Source organism: Myotis nattereri (assembly GCF_964212035.1).
Source record: "Myotis nattereri genome assembly, chromosome: 1".
NCBI classification, from domain to species: Eukaryota; Metazoa; Chordata; class Mammalia; order Chiroptera; family Vespertilionidae; genus Myotis; species Myotis nattereri.
This window is the reverse complement of record NC_138075.1, coordinates 34,263,943-34,285,027: the sequence shown is the minus strand read 5'-3', so window position 1 is coordinate 34,285,027 and position 21,085 is coordinate 34,263,943. Positions and strand designations below refer to the sequence as shown.

General features: G+C 36.7%; 1 protein-coding gene across 5 annotated transcripts in view; it reads left to right on the top strand.

Moving 5' to 3' along the window:
- Positions 1 to 21,085, top strand: part of MNAT1 (MNAT1 component of CDK activating kinase) — a 217,440-nt gene that overhangs the window by 137,273 nt on the left and 59,082 nt on the right. For 3 of the 5 annotated variants that reach the window (XM_081090423.1, XM_081090424.1, XM_081090426.1), the window contains exon 7: positions 8,042 to 8,163. In XM_081090423.1, coding sequence (XP_080946549.1) covers positions 8,042 to 8,163 — 122 coding nt within the window. Of the gene's footprint in view, positions 1 to 3,230; positions 3,439 to 8,041; positions 8,164 to 10,692; positions 10,780 to 21,085 lie in introns of those variants that run through there. The other 2 variants (XR_013995958.1, XM_081090425.1) reach the window with 2 other exon arrangements.

Below are 21,085 nucleotides of genomic sequence, written 5' to 3'. Positions count from 1 at the left end.
GTCAATAACAAAGAAAGTACTATCTTATATAATATGACTTTTCCCCAAGTATCTTCACTAACACTTTCAATTTTTTTGTAGTAAATAGAAATAACTCAGAAATAGCCTGTGGAGAGATTATAAGTCTCATGACTCCAGCCAGTAGTATCTTTGGATTTAGTATAAATAACACTAGAAAATGATACAATTAAGTAATTAAGCAGATGCAGAGCTTACCTAGAGTTGTGTTTTATCTAGTTGTATTTGGTCATAGAGTGACTGTTTCTTTTTCTTTTTAAAAATGGTAATAAAATAGTAGGCAGCCATTGTTTTCAGTGTAGAGGTTAATTAGTAATCTTTAGATTATGCTTCAGCAAATGCAGCTGATTGGCAGTGTCACCTGTCTCAGCAACTGGTAGAATGTTAGTGCTTTTATTAGGCCTGTAATTTCCAGAAGTGCTTCAAAGCTGTATTCATTAAAGTCTCCCATATAATTACTTACTTTGTTCTCTAGGGCACTACTTTACTAAATGTGTCTCTTTACTTTTATTTATGTATTTTACTTATGAAGGTTATAAAATAAAATTAATTTTTTTTAACTAAAACTGTGTATACTTGTGTTTGTGGAACCACCATTTATGCTCAGTAAACATATACTGTTCCCAGACAAAACACTTACCAAGTGATTTTGCTTTTGTAATTTGTATCGTAAACATAAAACATCTGTCAATTTTGAAAAATGATCTGCTAAAGTATAGTAAAATATAATTTAGCCTGGCCGGCATGGCTCAGTGATTGAGCGTCAACCTATGAACCAGGAGGTCTGGGTTTGATTCCCGGTTGGGGCACATGCCTGGGTTGCGGGCTTAGTCCCCTGTGGGGGACGTGCAGGAGACAGACAATCCATGATTCTTTTTCATCATTGATGTTTCTCTCCTTCTCTCCCTCTCTCTTCCTCTCTGAAATCAATAATAATAATAATAATAATAATAATAAGTACATATATGTATAATTTTAAGAATTGGTCATTATAGTCAACTTTCTAGGAAAGTGGTTTCTTCTACGTTGTTAGGAATTATTCTTGTTGAAATAGTCTTTCTTGCTCATATTTCAAAGTTTATTAATTTATATAGATTAATAGACAAACCATCAATTTGTATATTATTTGAGGAAATAATATTTTGTTTGTTATGAAAAGACTGAATTTCTATTATTTCTAAGAGAGCATCTAAAAATGATAAAGCACAGCCCTGGCCGAGTGGCTCAGTTGGTTGGCAACTGGTTGATGTTTCTCTCTCCCTACTTCTCTATAAAATCAGTGAAACAGGATTAAAAAAAAAAGATGAAGCACATATCTCAGTACAGGTGAAATTTGCACCAATTTAAATCTACTATGAAAAAATTAAGTGTGAATATTTTCTAAAAAATGTTATGTTTTAATGAACTAGTACTTCTATACTAATTGAAAAAGCACTTATATGCTAATATTTTAAAATGAACACTTTCTAATAAATATAAATATATATTAAAAGCTTGAAAATAGAATCAGTTCTTGTGGTGGCATATCCTTTCTATCATACCTTCACAGTGCCTAGTATCTGCTGAATGTTAGATAAATGATTTTTCATACTGTAGTCCTGTTATAGAAAAGTGTTTGGTGCATTCCGGCAGTATAGGGTTTAAAACCTGGGTAGATTATTTGGCCTTGAAAAACTTCACTTTCTTTTCCTATAAAACAGGCAAAATAATAATTATCTGTAATGTATATATAGTGCCTACCATGGCATATAGTAAATATTCAATAATTATTTCTGTGTTCTTTCCATGGAATTCCACTGCTAATAATTACATTCCATATGTGCGTGATAATTTATGTGAAATTGCAAGTGAAAGAGAATCAGGGAATCCTCACTATTCTATTCTGCATTTACAGTCCAGATTTAATTGCATGGTGGTTTTGTGAAGGCGGCGGCAGCAGTGGTGGTGATGTGTGTGGAAGGCAGTTTAGAATGGTTAGGGTATCTATAATAATAAAAGTGTAATATGCTAATTAGACCGGATGTCCTTCCAGACATCCTTCTGGGATGAAGCCGGGGCTGCAGCTGCAGATGTGAGGAAGGGATCAAGGCAGCTGCCGTGGCTGCGAAGGCCTACTCTTGCACGAATTTTGTGTATCGGGCCTCTAGTCCTATATAATAAAAGGCTAATATGCAAATAGACCGAATGGCAGAATGACTGGTTGCTATGATGCGAACTGACCACCAGGGGGCAAACACTCAACGTAGGAACTGCTCCCTGGTGGTCAGTGTTCTCCCACAGGGGGAGCACCGCTTAAGCAGAAGCCGGGATCATGGCTGGTGAGCGCAGCGGCGGCGGTGGGAACCTCTCCCGCCTCCACAGCAGTGCTAAGGATGTCTGACTGCCGGCTTAGGCCCGCTCCCCGCCAGTCAGACAGCCCCTGAGGGCTCCCAGACTGTGAAAGGGCACAGGCTGGGCTGAGGGACAACTACCCGCGCCCCCCCCCCCCCCAGTGCACGAATTTTGTGCACCAGGCCTCTAGTTTATAATATTTGCTGTGTCCTTTTAAGACAGAAGAAGAATAAAGTCAGTTGCAGCTTGGCTTAGTTGTCTACTTATTTTCTACAATGGGAATGGCACAATAATGACCCAATCTATAGTTAATTTACCTCAAATAGAATCAGGAGATTTTTTATGTAGTTCTTTGGGGGTATAGCCTGGAGTAGGGGATTGGAGAGAGTTGGATACTTTTGTATCCTTACAAAACATTTGTTCATTTATGGAACAAACATTCGTAGGCACTGTAGTAGGCACAGAGTTTAGATCTAAGCTTTTTGCTAACTTTTCACTGAAAAATATTTTTGCTTCAGAAGATTACTAATTTTATGATATGCTGTTTTTTGTTTTATTTATATAATAATAATACTTTCAGAGAATTTTATATAAAGTAATTTTCATATTTTATCACATTTAGAAATTTAGATTTATGTATAAGTTGTAATTGCTGTTGGTTAGAGAAAAGTTCACTTAAAGTGCCAAGATAAGAATTCTTTCTTGGAAGCTATTTTTTGTAATTACTAAAAATAAGCTAAAATCCAATATGCCTCAAAAGTTGTTTTTAAAATTTTGGCAAGTACTGTTTTTCTTAAAATTAATGTAGGCTCTTTTAAGGAGACAGGTTTTGTCTCTCCAAATAGACTCCTTGATGTTTTTCTTTTCTGATCTTTTTATAGAAACAGATACGATTTGCTGGACATTCTGTCCTCTTGGCAACAAATGGTGGTTCAGTAGCAAGACAAGCATCAGAGAAAGAATGTAAAAATAATAACTTATTTTCAACACTGCCTCATTTATCAGTGCTCAGGGAAGAATAAAACCTAGAACAACAAAAACAAACAAAATAAACACAATCTCTTCTTTGGATTCTACCTTTTCTTAAAGGTACTGCCATCTCCCTATTTTCATTTTGCCTTATGATTTGATGAAAACAGTAGTCAAGTTCACTCAGTGTTTCTTATTTCTTTTATCATTGATATTCTGGCTCCTATTTTCACTACTATGCTAAAGTTACTCTTGGTATTGAAATTCCCTTCACTGCAAATGCTATTCCCCACTTCTCCCCCCACATTTCAGCCCCATTCAGTCTTTATAGCCCATCTCAAATGTCATTTTTTCTTTATAAATTTAATTGAATGAACATTCAAATACCTGTCATGTTTAGCAGACTCATATCATTTGTACATTTAACTTATTTGAATTCAACTAAAGTTGAAAAAAACACCAAACTAGGGAGAAAAAAATAGCAAAGAATTCTTCTCTTCCCCTAGTAAAGTGTTTTCAAAACAACATGGTTGCCAAAAGGAAGCCAACTACTTTATCTGGTTTTCCACAGAACAGTAATCTATTCCAATGCTAGGGAAAACCTATCTGAATTGGATTTATACAAAGATATTACACAGAACAATGTAAAGTATACTTCATGGACTATGTTAAGGATTTTTGAGGGGTTATTTTGAACAGTTTTTGCCTTACTCTAACTTTAGAACCTACTCTTTGTGTAAGATGTGACTTTACTACTACAGCTATGTTGAACTTGAGTCAGTCACATCATTTAGGACCTTTCTGGGTAACATTTGGATCTCTTTTGAATGTTTTAGGTGTAGAACTATCTGAGGCAGAGATAATTAATTCCTTTTTGTCTATTGCATTTGGGGGGAGATAAATCTGTATGAATGCAGTAATAGTCACAACACATAAAAGCAGGAGAAAATGCTATGGCTTTTTATTACATGTTCACCTATATAGTTTGAGATGCTTGGCTTTTTTTCTTTTTAATGTACAGATCTTATTCCATTAAAATATTTTTATTGATTTTAGAGAGAGAGGAAGGGAGAGGGAGAGAAAGATAGAAACATTGATGAGAGAATTATCGACTGGCCACCTCTTGCATGGCCCCTATTTGGGATCGAGCCCGCAACTCGGACATGTGCCCCAACTGGGAATCAAACTGGTGACCTCTTGGTGCACGGGCCATTGTTCAACTATTGAGCCACATCAGCCAGGCAAACACTTGGCCTTTTGAAAGTCAGTTGTATATGTGTCCACAAAGATATTGTTGCATTTAGTTTCCATATGAGCCATAATAGTTCTACTCCAATGCAAAGGAATTTATAGAAATCTTTTTTTAAACATGCAGGGTTAGGTTGTAATTATATTTGAGATACTTTAATGATATTAATCTTTTAAAATATATATTATTTCCTCATTTTCCTATAACATTTTAAGTTTCTAAATATCCTACATTTTATTTTTGAAGTTTTTTTCTCAAGGAATAGTTTATATTGGTGTAACAATAAGAATTGCAAAACAGAATTGATGTATTATTATTACTATTACTATTATTATTTTAAATGTTTTTATTGATTTCTGAGAGAGGAAAGGAGAGGGAGAGATAGAAACATTAATGATGGGAGAGAATCATTGATCGGCTGCTTCCTGCATGCCCCCTACTGGGGATCAAGCCTGCAACCCTGGCATGTGCCCTGACTGGGAATGAAGCTGTGACCTCCTGGTTCGTGGGTTGACACTCAACTACTGAGCCATATCAGCTTGGCAAGTGGATGTATTATTAAAGAGGTTATTTTTTGTCTGTGATAATTTGAAGACTAAATGGTATATGTTGTAGAGATGGGATTGCAAATACATTTATTTAATAAAGCTTTAAAGTAACTTCAGTGCAATCAAAAGATTTTGATGACATTAGGGACAATTGATAGAAATAGTTTTGGAGACTTGGCTTGGGCAAGTGAGAGTACAACTCTTTTAGGCTATTTGACTTTTAATTTATTTAACAATAAGCTTAAGCCCAACTAAGTGGTTATATAAATTATTCTTTGATGTTTTAAAGCATAAGTTAAATATTTGAATGGAACTGATCATTATTGAAGAGCTAGAAAAATTTACTGCTGTTTTTAGTGTATTCAGGATGAAACCTTGAATTCTGGAAAAGCTTGTTTTCTTTGAGAAGTAAAATTTTTTGGGAAAGTTGGTAATCTAACTATTGGGCACCATATTTTAAAAGACAAGAAATACTGGATTCCAAAATGGTGGCAGAGTAAGTAGAAGCAATATTGACACTCTCCCAGGGCCAAACTGGAAATACAACAAAAATACAGAAGAAACACCCTGAAAAATCAGCTGAGGACTACCTGGAGAGAACACTGATAACCAAGGACAGAAAGTGGAGACCTCTAGAGACTGGTAGGAAGGGCAGAGGCATGAAAGGGCTGGCTGGGCTACCACAGGCAGCAGCTGAAGTCCCAGAGAGATATCTCAACTGCGGAGGGGTTCCCACTGAGAACTCTGGTGTCTAAACCCCAAGCTGGGCCCCCTAGCCCAGAGCACCAGAACTGAGAAAGGTGCCTACATAACATATGGCTGTGAAAAGCAGCAAGGCTGCTGTCTGCCAGCGAGAGACAGCTGCAAATGCGGGCACCCTCTTAGTTCTCAGTGGGAACCCCCCACACCTGAGATCTCTCTCCAGAACTTCAGCTACTGCCTGTGGGAGCCCAGCCAGCCCTTTTGCACCTCCGCACTTATTACCAGTCTCTATGTGGTCTCCATTTTATGTCCTTGGTTATCAGGGTTCTCTCCAGCTAGTCTTCAGTTGATTTTTCAGGGTGTTTTTTCTGTGTTTTAGTTATATTTCCAGTTTGGTTCTGGGAGAGTGTCAGTGTAGCTTTCACCACCATTTTGGAATCGAGCATCTTTCCATGTTCTCATTAGCCATTTGTATATTTCCTTTGGTAAAATGTCTATTAAAATCTTTTTCCCACTAGATAAATTTTTTTGGACTTAAAATTTTTCTTCAGTTATAACATTACTTTGTATATATTCTAGATACAAATTCTTTTATCTTTACTTTTTAATCCTCACCTGAGGATATGTTTATTGATTTTTTGCGGGGGAGTGGGGGGTGGAGAGGGAGGGAGGGAGGGAGGGAGGGAGAGAGAGAGAGAGAGAGAGAGAGAGAGAGAGAGAGATCAGTCAGCTGCCTCTAGTCTGTGCTCAGACTGGGGATTTAACCTGCAACTTAGGTATATGCCCTGACTGGGAATTGAACCTGCAACCTTTTGGTATACAGGGCAATGCTCCACCAAACAAACAAATAGTCCAGTTAAAAAATAGGCAGGAGCCCCGCTGGCGTGGCTCAGTGGTTAAGTGTTATCCTATGAACCAGGTTGTCATGGTTCAATTCCCTGTCAGGGCACGTACTCTGATTGCAGGCAGCCCTCTTTTTAACCTGTGTAGTGCACTATAGATAGATTCACTTTTTTAGAAATTGGATTACTGTGAAATAGTATAAGATTTAGCTTGCCAGTTTCATGTTTATTTAAAAAGGCTGTGTAACATATGAAGGTAAATTGTTAAAATAATGTTAATGAAGTTTTCCAGATATTTCACTTTTTTCTGTTTCCTGTATATTTTTCCAGTAAGATAAATGAGTAAATCAGAATATTTAAAACTCATCTTTAAAAATTGTGGTAAAATATATATAGTATAAAATTTATAATTTTAATAATTTCTAAGTATATAGTTCTTAGCAATACATGCATTCGCATTGTTGTGCATTCATCACCATTGTTTATCTCCAGAGTCTTTTATCTTTTCCAACTAAAACTCTACACCCATTAAAGACTAACACCCATCTCTTGGCTCCCCCTAGCCTCTGGCAACCATCATTCTACTCTCTGGCTCGATGAATTTTACTACATTAGAAATTCCACAGAATCGGAATTATACAATATTTGTCCTTTTGTCACTGGCTTATTTTACTTAGCCTCATGTCTTCAAGCTTCATTCATGTTCTAGCATGCTTCAAAAAAATTTGTAAGGCTGAATAATATTCCATTATGTATATATACCGCATTTTGTTTATTCATCTATCAATAGTATCCATTAAGTTTGCTCTTCCATGGGTAGCTTCTACCTTTTGGCTATTCTGAATAATGCTGCTATGGACATGAGTGTACAGATATCTGTTTGAGATCCTACTTTCTTTTTTTTTTTTTTTTTTTTTTTTTTTTTTTTTAAATATATTTTATTGATTTTTTACAGAAAGGAAGAGAGAGAGATAGAGAGTTAGGAACATCGATGAGAGAGAAACATCGATCAGCTGCCTCCTGCACATCTCCCACTGGGGATATGCCCGCAACCCAGGTACATGCCCTTGACCGGAATCGAACCTGGGACCTTTCAGTCCGCAGGCCGACGCTCTATCCACTGAGCCAAACCGGTTTCGGCACCTACTTTCATTACTTTTGTAGAAATAGAATTGTTGGCTCATGTAAATCACATGGCAATGACTATTTGTTAATTATGTGATGTGGATTTCAGTAATATAATGAATTGTACCCATGGAATAGCAGACATAATGGGTACTATTTTTAATGTAAGGAAGTTAGTCCATTTTTAAAAATGATTCAATTAAGTATTAATATGAAAATAATATTAAGAGGTATTCTTTCCTTCATTTTTCTAACAGAGTCAGCATATTTCATTAGCACCTATTCAAAAGCTTGAAGAAGCTCTATATGAATACCAGCCATTGCAAGTAGAGACATGTGGACCACAAGTTCCTGAGTTTGAGATGCTAGGAAGACTTGGGTAAGTGCCCAAAAGAACTTCTCATTGAGTAGTTGATGATTAGTGCTTTGTTTTTACCATTTTGAGCTGACACTTTAATGTTATTAAATTTGAATTTATGGAATTTTATACTCTTTTATAAAAAAGAACTAGAGGCCTGGTGCGCAAAAATTTGTGCAAGAGTAGGCCTTTCTTCCTCCCCCCCACCCCCACCACCCCCATCCCCGGCTGTCGGCACCGGCTTCCCTCCAGCACCTGGGACCCCGGCTTTCCTCCTCCGGCCACTGGCAGGCACCCAGGACCCGGGCTGGCTTCCCCCAGGCTGCATGCAGGCACCTGGGACCCAGGCTGTCTTCCCTCCGGCTCCGGCTTTGTCAGGGAGGATGTCTGGTCTAATTAGCATATTACCCTTTTATTATTATAGATGGTGCATTGCCCGGTTGGTGTGGCTCAATTTTTGAGCATCTACCTATGAACCAGGAGGTCACAGTTTGATTCCTGGTGAGGGCACATGCCCAGGTTGTGGGCTCAATCCCCAGTGTTGGGCATGCAGGAGGCAGCAGATCAGTGATTCTCTCTCATCATTGATGTTTCTGTCTCTCCTTCTCCCTTCCTCTCTGAAATCAATAAAAAAAAGGAATGGTGCTTAATACTAAGTTAATAAATTTTTTTGATGATTTCGTTAGTTATTTTTTGAGATAGAGATTGGATTGTATTAGTTCCTTTTTAAGGCTTTCCTTGGCAGCCTTACTAAAGTAGCTGTTCATTTTCAACTCACTGCATATTTTTTAGAAAGAGGGGTTTAATTTAGTCAGTAGTAAGCCAGTAAAAATAAGAGAGTTGAGCTCCTTACCATGAAAAAGAGTAGATTTACTCACTGTCTGCTGTATGAAACAGTATTATGAAAAATGAGCCACAAAATATATTTTGTGAAAAGATATATTGTAGAGCTAGCCAGTGGCTCAAAAGTTATATGCATCCATTTTGAAAATGAATGTGGGATTGTGTCTTTTGTGAGGTTTAGAGATGATCACAGTCTTTCTCAGGGGTACGGGTAGGTATTTGTATACAGGCACAGACTTTGTTGGATGGAGCAAGTCTATTTTGTTGTGATGTTTCAACATAGATTATTGAATGAAAAGATGATCCAGAATTAGCTGTTTTCTAACAAAATAAAGTAATGTAAAGTTATAATGTGAATAGAAAATAAATGTTACTATGAAACCAAGTAACTAAAAAAAGATCCTAACAGCAAAAACAAGATAGATGAAATAGATAAAATCAATATGGTCTTCAAAATCAAAACCAAAGTCTTGAAGATGATGCATGGTATTTTGCATATGAACACGGAGGCTCCAAGGTCAAATTACTATTAAAATGATAGCTAATTTACTTATTTGCGACTTGGTAGATCTTATGTTTTCTTTAGTTCTGTGTTCTCTTAATGTCCTATGATCTCCCAGCATGAAGCCAGGGGAATGTGAAACAAAATCTAAAACGCCATTTGAGTTTGAGATAACAAATTCATCGAAAAATTGGCCTAAAGGAGACAGACAATATAAGGTTGTATGATGTAAAAAGTTATAAGTGAAATAGACATTGATATCTTATCTCTTAAAATCTTTACTTTTATGCATGTGAAAATAAGTATTTAAAATAGTACTCCTCTGTTACAAGCTGATTTTCCAATAATTTTTTTATCAAAATTACATTTGAAAGATAATAGAAATTGCCTTGCATAATAACAATGCACAAGTAAAATGTATGATAACAATTCATACAAAGGTTAGGAAGAGGGGTAAAAAAAACTCTGCTATTGAAATGTTCTTATACTATGTGTGAAGTGATGTAATTGTATCTGGAGATAGACTGTAATAAGTTAAAGATGTTTAATATAAACCCTAGAACAACTACTAAAAATGTAAAACAAAGTGGGATAGTCAATAATTCAGTATCAGAGAAAATAATAAAGTCATAGAAATACTCCATTAATGAAATGGAGGGCAGGAAAGGGGGGGCAAAAAATAAATGGGACAATTAGGAAACAAATAATATGGTGGTAGATTTAATATTAATTATGTCAGTAATCACATTAAATGCACATGTTTTGAACAAACACCATCCAATAAAACTTTCTGAAGTGATGGAAATATTCTGTCCTCTCAGCATGGTTATGGCCAAAGGCTATGGATGTATGCAAGCTTGACCTTATACTAATTGTCTGACCCTGCAGTCCTAGGTAGCTGAGGGATGTGGGAGGCTGGGGGTGCAGCAAGTTTTGCCAAAACAAGGCTTGATAGAGTTCACCCCTGGCTGTGCTGGACACGGTTTAGAATTCAGTATGATTTAAATAAACACATGGCTTGTGGCTATCATATTGGATAGCACAGGATTTAAATACTCCAAATAATAGGCAGAATTTGCCAGATTAGATTTTAAAAAGCAATATTATTTGAAGCCATAGGCTTTCTTACTTTTTTTCCTATTATTCTAGATCTAAGAATGCATACTATAATTTACATACTATAATTTACCTACTATAATTTTCAGAAATATTTAGAGAGAGATTGGAGAAGTTGCCCTATGAAGTGACTCTTCAGAGAATGATTTGGTATCCTCAAAGGTGCTGCTCTTAAGGTACAAGGAATATTAACTTCAGTTGACTAAAGGTGTAATTGTTACATACCTGTCCCAAGAGTTAGTCCACATCTTTGCTAGAAGATTGTATCTAATAAGCCCCAGTTATCCCTTTACAGCCAGTTCTCCCCTCTAGCTTATATCCTCTTTCTTTTTCTATTCCATTTTATATTATGTTATTCTACAGAGGGAACAAGTTTAATTTCTTTAGAGGCAAATAGAAAATAAATTAACTACCTTATTTCCATTTTCTTATATCTGCTCTGAAATCTTTATGGCATGAAGTTAAGAATAATACACTTGTACTTTCACTTTAGTTGGTGCAAAATGTGGATGCAAGCACTTTCAAAATAATTTTAATTATATAATTTTGGGAGCGGGTGACATAAGGTCTTGGGAGAATGCCTCCTAAAATCTATGTTTTTGTCCTCATGTATAACTTTGATAAAGGATGAAATCAAAAGTATATTGCTATGAGGTTTTAGGTGGTTTTTACTGCGATCTTTCCTAAAGTTAGTTAAACTTGAGCAGTAGATGAAGACTAAATGAGAATCTCTCATTCAGGAGGGTATTATGAATATATAGTTATAGTTAAGATTGCACTGGCAGTACTTTTTGGATTTGCTGAAGGCAATATGTAAATATGTTTTATTAATTCTGTGCCAGTGGGAACAAGCATTGGGAAAACTTAACTGCTAATTGAAATTCCCCAGACTATGACTTTAGTGGTTAGTAAAGTCTCATTGATTGGCACCATGAGACTGTCTTTGTAATCATCAACTGGCTTTCTAGTGAATATTTTACTACCTTCCACCCAAAGAAGAATTATTTCCTTAACTGATATAAGTTATAAGCATTTATCAACTTCATTCATCAATTTCAAAATTATTTAATCAGCTATCATTATTATTTTAAATAGATATGTGCTTTATTTAACATGAGCTGTTCATTTGTGAGCATATTATAGAAATAAGGAAAAACTTGTTTTATGAGATAAAATATGATCTTTAAGCAGGCTGTATATTTTTCAGTTATCTTTTAAAAAAATCTTTATTGTTGAAAGTATTACAAATGTCCCCCATTCTTCCCCTATTGCTCCCCTCCACCTGGTTCTCACTCCACCCCAGGCCTCCACCACCCTATTATCTGTGTCTATGGGTAAGGCATATATGCATATAAGATCTTTGGTTAATCTCTTCCCACCCCCACCCCTTCCCTCTCAGATTCCTCAGTCTGTTTCATGTTACCATGTCTCTGATTCTATTTTATTCATCAGTTTATTTGTTCATTAAATTTCTTGTTCACGTATTTTGATTTTTAGATTCAATTGTTGATAGATATATATTTATTGCTATTTTGTTGTTCATATTTTTTTGTCTTTTTCCTCCTCCTCCTCCTCCTCTTCTTCCTCCTCAACCTCCTCCTCCCCCTTTGCTTTGCTTTGCTGTTTTTAAGATTCTCTCTTTGTCTTTAACCCTTGCCATTTTAATTATGATGTGACTTGGTGTGGGCTTCTTTGGGTTCCTGTTGTTTGGGGTTCTTTGTGTTTCCTGGGCTTGTATATCTATTTCTTTCACCAGGTATGGGGAATTTTTCTGTCATTATTTCTTCAAATAGGTTTTCAATATCTTGCTGTCTCTCTTCTGGCACCCCCATGATGCAAATGTTGGTACACTTGAAGTTGTCCCAGGGCCTCCTTATACTATCTTCATATTTTTGGATTCTTTTTTTTTTTTGCTCTTCTGATTGGGTATATTTTTGCTTCCTCATATTCCAAATTGCTGATTCGATTCTCAGCATACTCTACTCTACTGTTGATTCCCTGTAAATTATTCTTCATTTCAGTTAGTGTATCCTTCATTTCTGGCTGGTCCTTTTTCATATCTTTGAAATTCTCACTAAGATCTTTGAAAGTCAAAGTCCCTTGAAGCTCTCATTAAGATCCTTGAACAACCTAATAATCATTGTTTTGAACTCTGTATCTAGTAGTTTGCTTTCTTCCATTTCTTACACTTGTGACATTTTCTTTGTCTCCTCGTTTTGGCTGCTTCCCTGTATTTGTTTCTATGTATTAAGTAGAGCTGCTATGTCTTCTGGAATTGGTAGAATGGCTTTGTGTAGTGGGTGTCTTGTAAGGCCCAGTGGCTCAGCCTCCCCAGTCACCTGAGCTGGGCACTCCAGGTATGCCCCTGTGTGCACTCTTGTTGTAGTTGAACCTTGATTGCTGTTGGCATCACTGGGAGGAATTGACCTCCAGGCCGATTGGCTGTGAAGACCAGCTGTGACTACAGTGGGAGAGCTGCTGTGCAAGAAACACCCCTGTGAAGCAGGACTTGCTTCAGAGGGGCTTTGGTGCTCACTGAGTCTGCCCCTTGAGTGTGTCGCTTGTGGATGTGTAGAGTTGTAATCTGGCATGGTCTGAAGCTGTCCACTGGGTGCACTGGCTCTGGAGTCTCCCCAAAAGTGCAAAGTCAGCCACTGCCTGGGGCCACCCAAAAGGAGCTACAGAGAATCAGTAGATGGCTGCTATTTGTATTGGGCTAGGAAGTGCCCAGGAGAAGCCCAGGTATGAAGCAAGGCAGGCTGATTCTAGTGCCAGGTCTTGGGATAGGTTTGGGGCACGCTGACGCCAGCTGCTGCTTGTAATGTTGTTACAAAATTTTCATTATGTTTTCTATCTGGTTCTTGCTTAAATATACTTTTATTTTGTGTCAAGCTGCTTTACTGAGCTCTAATAATTTCGATTGTTCTATTAGGTGAATATCTGGAGTTTTATTTGAAAGTCAGTCATCTGAAAAAATGAATTTTTTCTTTTAAAAGCTTTATCTCTAAGTTCAGTTTCATATTTTATTACATTTGGCTAGAGCTTTTTGATCTGGTGTTGCATAATTCTGGTAATCGCCATTTTTTTTTTGTTTCTGATTTTGAGTGTGTGTGAATGCTTTGAGTGTTTCATCATTATCATGTTGACTGTTAAGTGATGATTTTTGTTTGTTTGTTTGTTTACTCATATTGAAGACATTTCTGTTTTTTGTGGTCAAGGTCTTTACCTGTTGACTGATTATAATGGATTGCGTAAGAATGAAGAAAAGGTGTTTGCTTTGTTTTATGCTTGTTTTGTTTTGATGCTGTCTAATTAAGTTTAGATCTTAGTTTTAGAAAAATCAAAGAACATGGAAAAATACAAATATCACAAAAATGATTGCAGTTTGTGTGTGTTTATAATATATAACATATATTACACTTTGTTTTAATTATGAGGGTATTACTAAGTTAACTCTTTTTTGCTGGCCATGACAGCAGAATGTCTTTAGTATCTGTTTTTTTGGGGGGTTTTTTTTGGCATTGAATTAGAAATCAACTCACACATCTAACATGAACTTCTTGCTTAAAATTTCAGTTTGGCTGTAGTCTGGTAAGTTTTACATCTTTTTTATGCAATCATGGAAAAATTATGTTTCTGCTTGAAGCAGTTGTCAAACAAGCTTCTTTCATCGACAGTCAGACACAGGGCAGCTGAATGAGGCTGTTTAGTCTAGAGTAAATGCTCACGAGATTACAAAGTCACTAAGGAAATGTAATTATGCAGCTGATTCCAGAATAGTCTTTCGTAGTAAGGACTTTAAGAGTATTAAATCACAATATTAATTTAAAAATACATATATTTTCCAAAATTAAGCTCAGAAAGAAAAGCAGCACCAAATTAACCAAATTATTATCATGAAATATAGTTTTAATTCAGATTTTTTAGGACCCTAAAACAGCAAGTTCAGTTTGTTATTGGAATTTGGTCAATTCCTTCCAAATCACTGTAAAATTCAATAGCCCCTGTATTTCAGTATATATTGGAAAATGAAATCTCATAGTATTTACCTCATGTTAATTGAGAAAACAATTGGTATTTAGCACTTCCTTTACTTTTGTTATTCATATGATTACCAGGCACTTCCTGTGCCAGTTTCTTTTTCTTCTAGCTGCTGAGAAAATAGCAGTGAGCCAAAACAGAGAAAACAAACACCTACTGTCATTAAGTTTATATTCTTCTGGGGTGAAACCAACAATAAAAATACATGAATGAACTAGTACTTTGAAGTAATTAGTACTTTGAAGACAAATACAGCAGTATACAGGGAAATATAGTGATTGTAGTAGAGTGCTATTTTTGTAAAGGTAGTGGTGGAATCTTTTGTAGGATGATATTTGAACCGAAATTAATTAAGCAAAGAAGCTAATCATGTGATATCACCGGGACAGTCAGAAGGAACTGTTAAGTGCAAAGGCCCTGAGGTGGGAGTGTGTGAGGAAGAGAAAGCAGGCCAATGTTAGAAGCAGAGTGAATTGGGAAATGGTAGGAAAGGAGGTCAGAGAGGTAGCAGGTTTTTATGTAGGAGGCGGGCCGAGCCCAATTAAATCATGTCCAGTTTTTTAGATGATGGTCAAGACTTGGGTTTTTACTTTGATGGGAAGTCATAGGAAAATTTTGAATTTAGGTGTATTATTTAACTTAGAAAGATCGTTACAGGAGAATTGATGGTGGGATGAAAGCAAGAAAAGTTGCAGCAGTCCTGGTTAAGGTGGTAGTGGCTTATAATACTAAGCTAGGGCTAAGCAGTAGATTTCAAGTAAACAGTGATAGCCCAGTGATTGTAAAGGCGAAGAAATAGAACTTAAATTCTTGGAGCACTTAAGTTCTTGAAAGCTTGTGTTTAAAGCTTTCAACTGGAGGACATCTGAAAACTGCTAGAATTAATCCTAAAGAAACAAAGACATGATCAGTATTAAAATTTCTGGAATTTATTGTGAATAGATGTTTATGAAACTGTCAAACTCATCCTTATTATTAAGATACTAGAGGCCCGGTGCACGAAATTTGTGCACTGGGGGCAGGGGAGTCCCTCAGCCCAGCCTGTGCCCTCTCGCAGTCTGGGAGCCTTCAGGGGAGCCTTCTTGCAGTCTGAGAGCCTCCCATAGGGAGTGGGCCTAAGCCGGCAGTCAGGTACCCTTAGCACTGCCACGGAGGCAGGAGAGGCTCCCACAGGACACCGCAGCTGCATGACCCCGGCTTCTGGCTGAGCGGTGCTCCCCATGTGGGAGCGCACTGACCACCAGGGGGCAGCTCCTGCATTGAGCATCTGCCCCTGGTGGTCAGTGCATGTCATAGTGACCGGTTGTTCTGCCATTCGGTTGATTTTCATATTATCCTTTTATTTTTTATTATATAGGATTTCCTAGTTGCCCTGGCTGGGAGGCTTGGTTGGAGCATTGTCTGGGACACCAAAAGGTTGCTGGTTCCATTCCCAGTCAGGGCACATACCTAGGTTGTGGGTTCAATCCCCCGTCAGGGCACCTCTGGAAGGCAACCGATCAATGTTTCTTTCTCACATCAGTGTATGTGCACCTTATACCGTTGCAATAACCTGGTTATTATTTAACAGGAAAGGAGTGAAAGGGGAGACCAAATAGTATAGGCATGCCATTTTTTCAGCTTTTCCAAAAAGTTACGTGTAATACTCCAAGTCTGTCCCCAACTGATATATGGGGGAAGGGACTAGACAAAGGCAATTTAGACGCATGCCAAGTAAGGTCTAAGTGACTTGGGAGACTGATTGCCCGCCAGTCACACCTGGAAACAAGTAATTGGCCAGGATGGACATGACCATTGCAAGCTCAAAACATAAATATTTAAATTACTAGACAACGAATTGAGCTCTCTGTCTCTCTCTCTGTCTGTTTCTCTCTCTCTGTCTGTTTCTCTCTCTCTCTCTCTCTCTCTCTCTCTCTCTCTCTCTCTCTGTCTCTCTGTCTCTGTTCTCTCTCTCTCTCTCTGTCTCTGTCTCTGTTTCTCTCTCTCTCTCTCTCTCTCTCTCTGTCTCTCTGTCTCTGTTCTCTCTCTCTCTCTCTGTCTCTGTCTCTGTTTCTCTCTCTCTCTCTCTCTCTCAGACACACACACACACACACACACACACACACATACACACGCGCGCGCGTGCGCGCGTGCACATGTGCTCCAATGCTCCCGTGCCCACATGCTGCATGGCCATGTTGGGCTCCACACATGGACTGATAGACTTTAATCTGGCCTAGTCTGAACCACAACGGCTGCAACATGGAACAGAAACTCTGGACACTGGCTCTCTTTCTGGTTCTGCCAAACTCCCAACTGCCCCTTTTTCAGGACTGATTTGGGGGAAATGGGACATTGCAACCCAAGGGATGTAACTGTACGCCAATAAAATCTTCTATCACCTCTCTTACTCCTTAAGGGCTTCTGAAAATTATTTCAGCCCCACTCCAAGAACTCCACAAACTGGAGGAATCCCACTCATTTACCCCTCTAGCAGCCCACCTACCTGCCTTTAGTACTTACACACTTAAAAACTGTAGCAAGTAAATTATGGTACAAAAACATCCTAAAAAATAAATAAAAATGTTGATGTGTTATTTTAGCAAAATTAGTCCAAGTTCTTGTCTCATGTTTTTGTGGAGTGGAATCCATCCTGTTTAATGACAGACTGGATGAGAGTGTAGTATTTCCTTTCTGCCCTTAAAAATTCACATGAGTGATTGCCAGTGGGCATCAGGGGTCTGTTTTGGGGTGGTGAAAACGTTCTAAAATTGGTTGCACAACTCCATAAATTTACTAAAAATCATTGTACACTTAAGAATATATAGAATATATTGGTAACTCACTGATTTTTGAGTTTGAGAAAATTCACCCAAGATATTGTCATAGCCTCTTAAAGAGATGATGCAAAAAAAAAAAAAAAAGATGCAATAATTTGAGCAGTGCAGTAAAAAACACCCAGAATTGACATAGTTTTGATTTATTTAACTATTATATCATTCTTCATGTGATTTAATCATTCTTTTGCTTATTATTCTTAGTGGTTTTTAAGCATTGTAGAGAATAATTGAAATAGGATGATAAAACAATCATGTTTCAAGCTATAGTAAAAATAAGGTCACTAAGATCTCATAATCTAAATTACCTACATGGTGATTTAATTGTGGCAATATAGAATAATTTCTATTTTTAAACAGTTTTGCAGTAAATGGCACATATTTCAAATGCATGGTTTGATGTATGTGTACATACAATTATGACATCTTCATAATCAAGGTAATGAACATATCATCACTTCCAAAAGTTTGCTAGTGTCACTTGTTAGTTTCTCCTTTACACCTCTCAGACCTCCACCAAAAAACTACTCATATGCTTTCTATAACTATAGATTAGTTTCCATTTTTCAGAATTTTAGGTTCCTTGGCTGTGGCACTCTCAGACTTTCCTAAGATTTGCCAACATTTTGTGTGGGATTATTGAATCAGTAGATCAATTTGGAAAGAATTGGTTCTGTTTTAAAAAGAATCTTCTGATTCTTGAACAAGGTATATTTTCCCATTTATTTAGGTCTTCTTTAATTTCTTTCAGCAATGTATAGTTTTAGTGTACAGGTTTTGTATATAATTTATCAGCTGTATCCCTAAGTATTTTATATAATGTTACTGTTAAATGGTTTAAAATATTTTTATTTATGATTGCTTATTTCTGGAATGAGGAGATAGTTAAATTTTGTATATTGATCTTATAGCCTGCAGCCTTGCAAAATTCATTTGTTCTAATAATCTTTTGTAGACTCATATAAAAAATCATGTCATCTGCAAATTCTCTCTTATTAAAGGGTGTCCCAAAATTCACGCAAGAAGTAATTTTGATAGAAAACACAGGTTTATAATTAAAAATTGTAAATTTTTTATTGATTCATAAAGTATACAGTATAGGGTTATGTATGGAATAGCATATCGGGTAAATGGCCTCCACGGCTTTGCTGGCACATACGCACTCTTTTGTTATTGCCTGAGCAGCTGTATTTACGAAGAAGAATGGTCCGATGATGCCTCCAGCCCAAAATCCGCACCAAACAGCGACACATTGTGGATGCATTTGTTTCTCAATAATCACTTGTGGATTTTCTGAACCCCAAATGCAACAATTTTGTCGATTAACCAAGCCATCAACATGAAAATGAGCCTCATTGAAATTCAGCCACATTTATGCAAAACAGTCATGGAAAATTTTAACAAAAGAGTGCGCATGTGCCAGCAAAGCCGTGGAGGCCATTTACCCGATATGCTATTCCATACATAACCCTATACTATATACTTTATGAATCAATAAAAAATTTACAATTTTTAATTATAAACCTGTGTTTTCTATCAAAATTACTTCTTGCGTGAATTTTGGGACATCCTTTAGTAATACTATAAACTTTAGGCTTGTCACAGCCTCTTCATTTCTTCAGCTCTTTATCACTATGAAATGATCCTCTTTATTTTTTTTATTTGTTAATCCTCACCCAAGGATATGTTTGCCATTGGAGAGAGAGAGAGAGAGAGAGAGAGAGAGAGAGAGAGAGAGAGAGAGAGAGAGAGAGAGAGAGATGTGAGAGAGAGACATTGATTGGTTGCCTCTTGCACCTGCCCCAACTGAGCTGGAGATGGAACCTGCAGCCCAGGAACTGAACCCTTGATCCTTCAGTGCTTGGGCTGACACTCTAACCACTGAAGAACACCACCAAGGCTAAAACAATCCTCTTTATTCCTGGAAATATTCTTTGCTGTGAAATCCAATTACTTTGTTATTAAAATAGCTATTTCAACTTCCTTTTGACTAGTGTTAACATGGTTTGTTATTTATGTTAAAATATAATGGGCTTTACTTGTTATTTTTAAATGAATGATACTTGACCCTTGAACAGTGTGGGAGTTCGGTGCACTTACCCCCCCTCCCCCGTGCAGTTGAAAGTATGTGTATAACTTTTGACTCCCCCCAAACTTAACTATTAATAGCCTACTATTGACTTGGAAGCTTTACTGATAATATGAAGAGTCTATTAACACATATTTTTTATGTTAAATGTATTACATAACTATTCTTACAATAACGTAAGCTAGAAAAGCATTTTATTAAGAAAATCAAAAAAAAAAAAAAAAAAAAAAAAAAAAAAGAAAATCATAAGGGCCTTAGCCAGTTTGGCTCAGTGGATAGAGCATTGGCCTGTGGACCAAAGGGTCCCAGGTTACATCTGGTCAAAGGCATGTACCTTGGTTGTAGGCTCCTTCCCCACCCTGGCCCTGGTTGGGGCTCCTACAGGAGGCAGCCAACCAACGTGTTACTCTCACATCGATGTTTCTCTCTGTCTTTCCCTTTCTCTTCCAATCTCCCCCCAAAAAATCAAAAAACAAAAAACAAACAATCAATGGAAACATATCCTCCTCAGGTGAGGATTAACAACAATAACAAAAAATCATAAGGAACAGAAAATACATTTATAATATTTATTGAAAAAAATTCACATATAAGTGAATCCATGTGGTTCAAACCTGTGTTCTTCAAGGGCCAACTATAATAAATATTTTTCAAATTTTTAGCTTTAATTAATATGGAAAATATGGGTAAACACCTAAACAAAACCTTTTTGTGCGTCCTCAGTAATTTTTAAGAGTGTAAAGAGGTCATAAAGCCCAAAAGTTTGGGAATTGCTAATGGGCTATATTTTTTCATTAGATATGCAGCTTTTGTAGCAATCTGCTTATTCATCCATTTATTAGATGTTTATTAAGTCCAATTTATTTTTAGGAAATAAATGTTTATAACACATGGTTTTGACCATCAAAGAATTCTTGATATAGAGTCGAGAGTTATGATGGTGTGTAAATAAGTAGGATATAATGCAATATGATATATAGCTCCCATAGTCTCACTGCATCAAGCATACTGTAAAACAGCAGAGATTTTAGTATTAAACATATCTGGCTTCAATTCAAGCCATGTTCCTTTGCTATGAGAACTTATCTTCTCCGAACCTCACTTTTCTATTTGTAAGATGGAGATAATAATAGAATGTATCTCTCAGGATTATTTTGATTATATAAATTAATTTATTTTTCTTAGGGCATAGTACTTTTTATGCTCAGAAGAGTTCAATAAATGTTAATTGTTATTATTTTAATAGTAAAGAAGGTTTTAGAGGTAGAGGTCAAATCTGGCTTAAGAGGCAAGAGAATGGTTCATACAGGTGGACATTTGTTGAGTGAGTCTAATTTTGATTGACCGATAATGGGAACTAGATACTATAGATTAAAGGCATGCCCCTATAGGAGTTGGGATTATATACTGTCTGTACCTGATGAAAAATCAGTGTGATTAATGAATATCACCAGGATAAATTACCAATAGAAATAATGTAATCTATTCCTGTTAATTTATCAATTTAAGATGTAATAATACCGAACTATTTAAAAG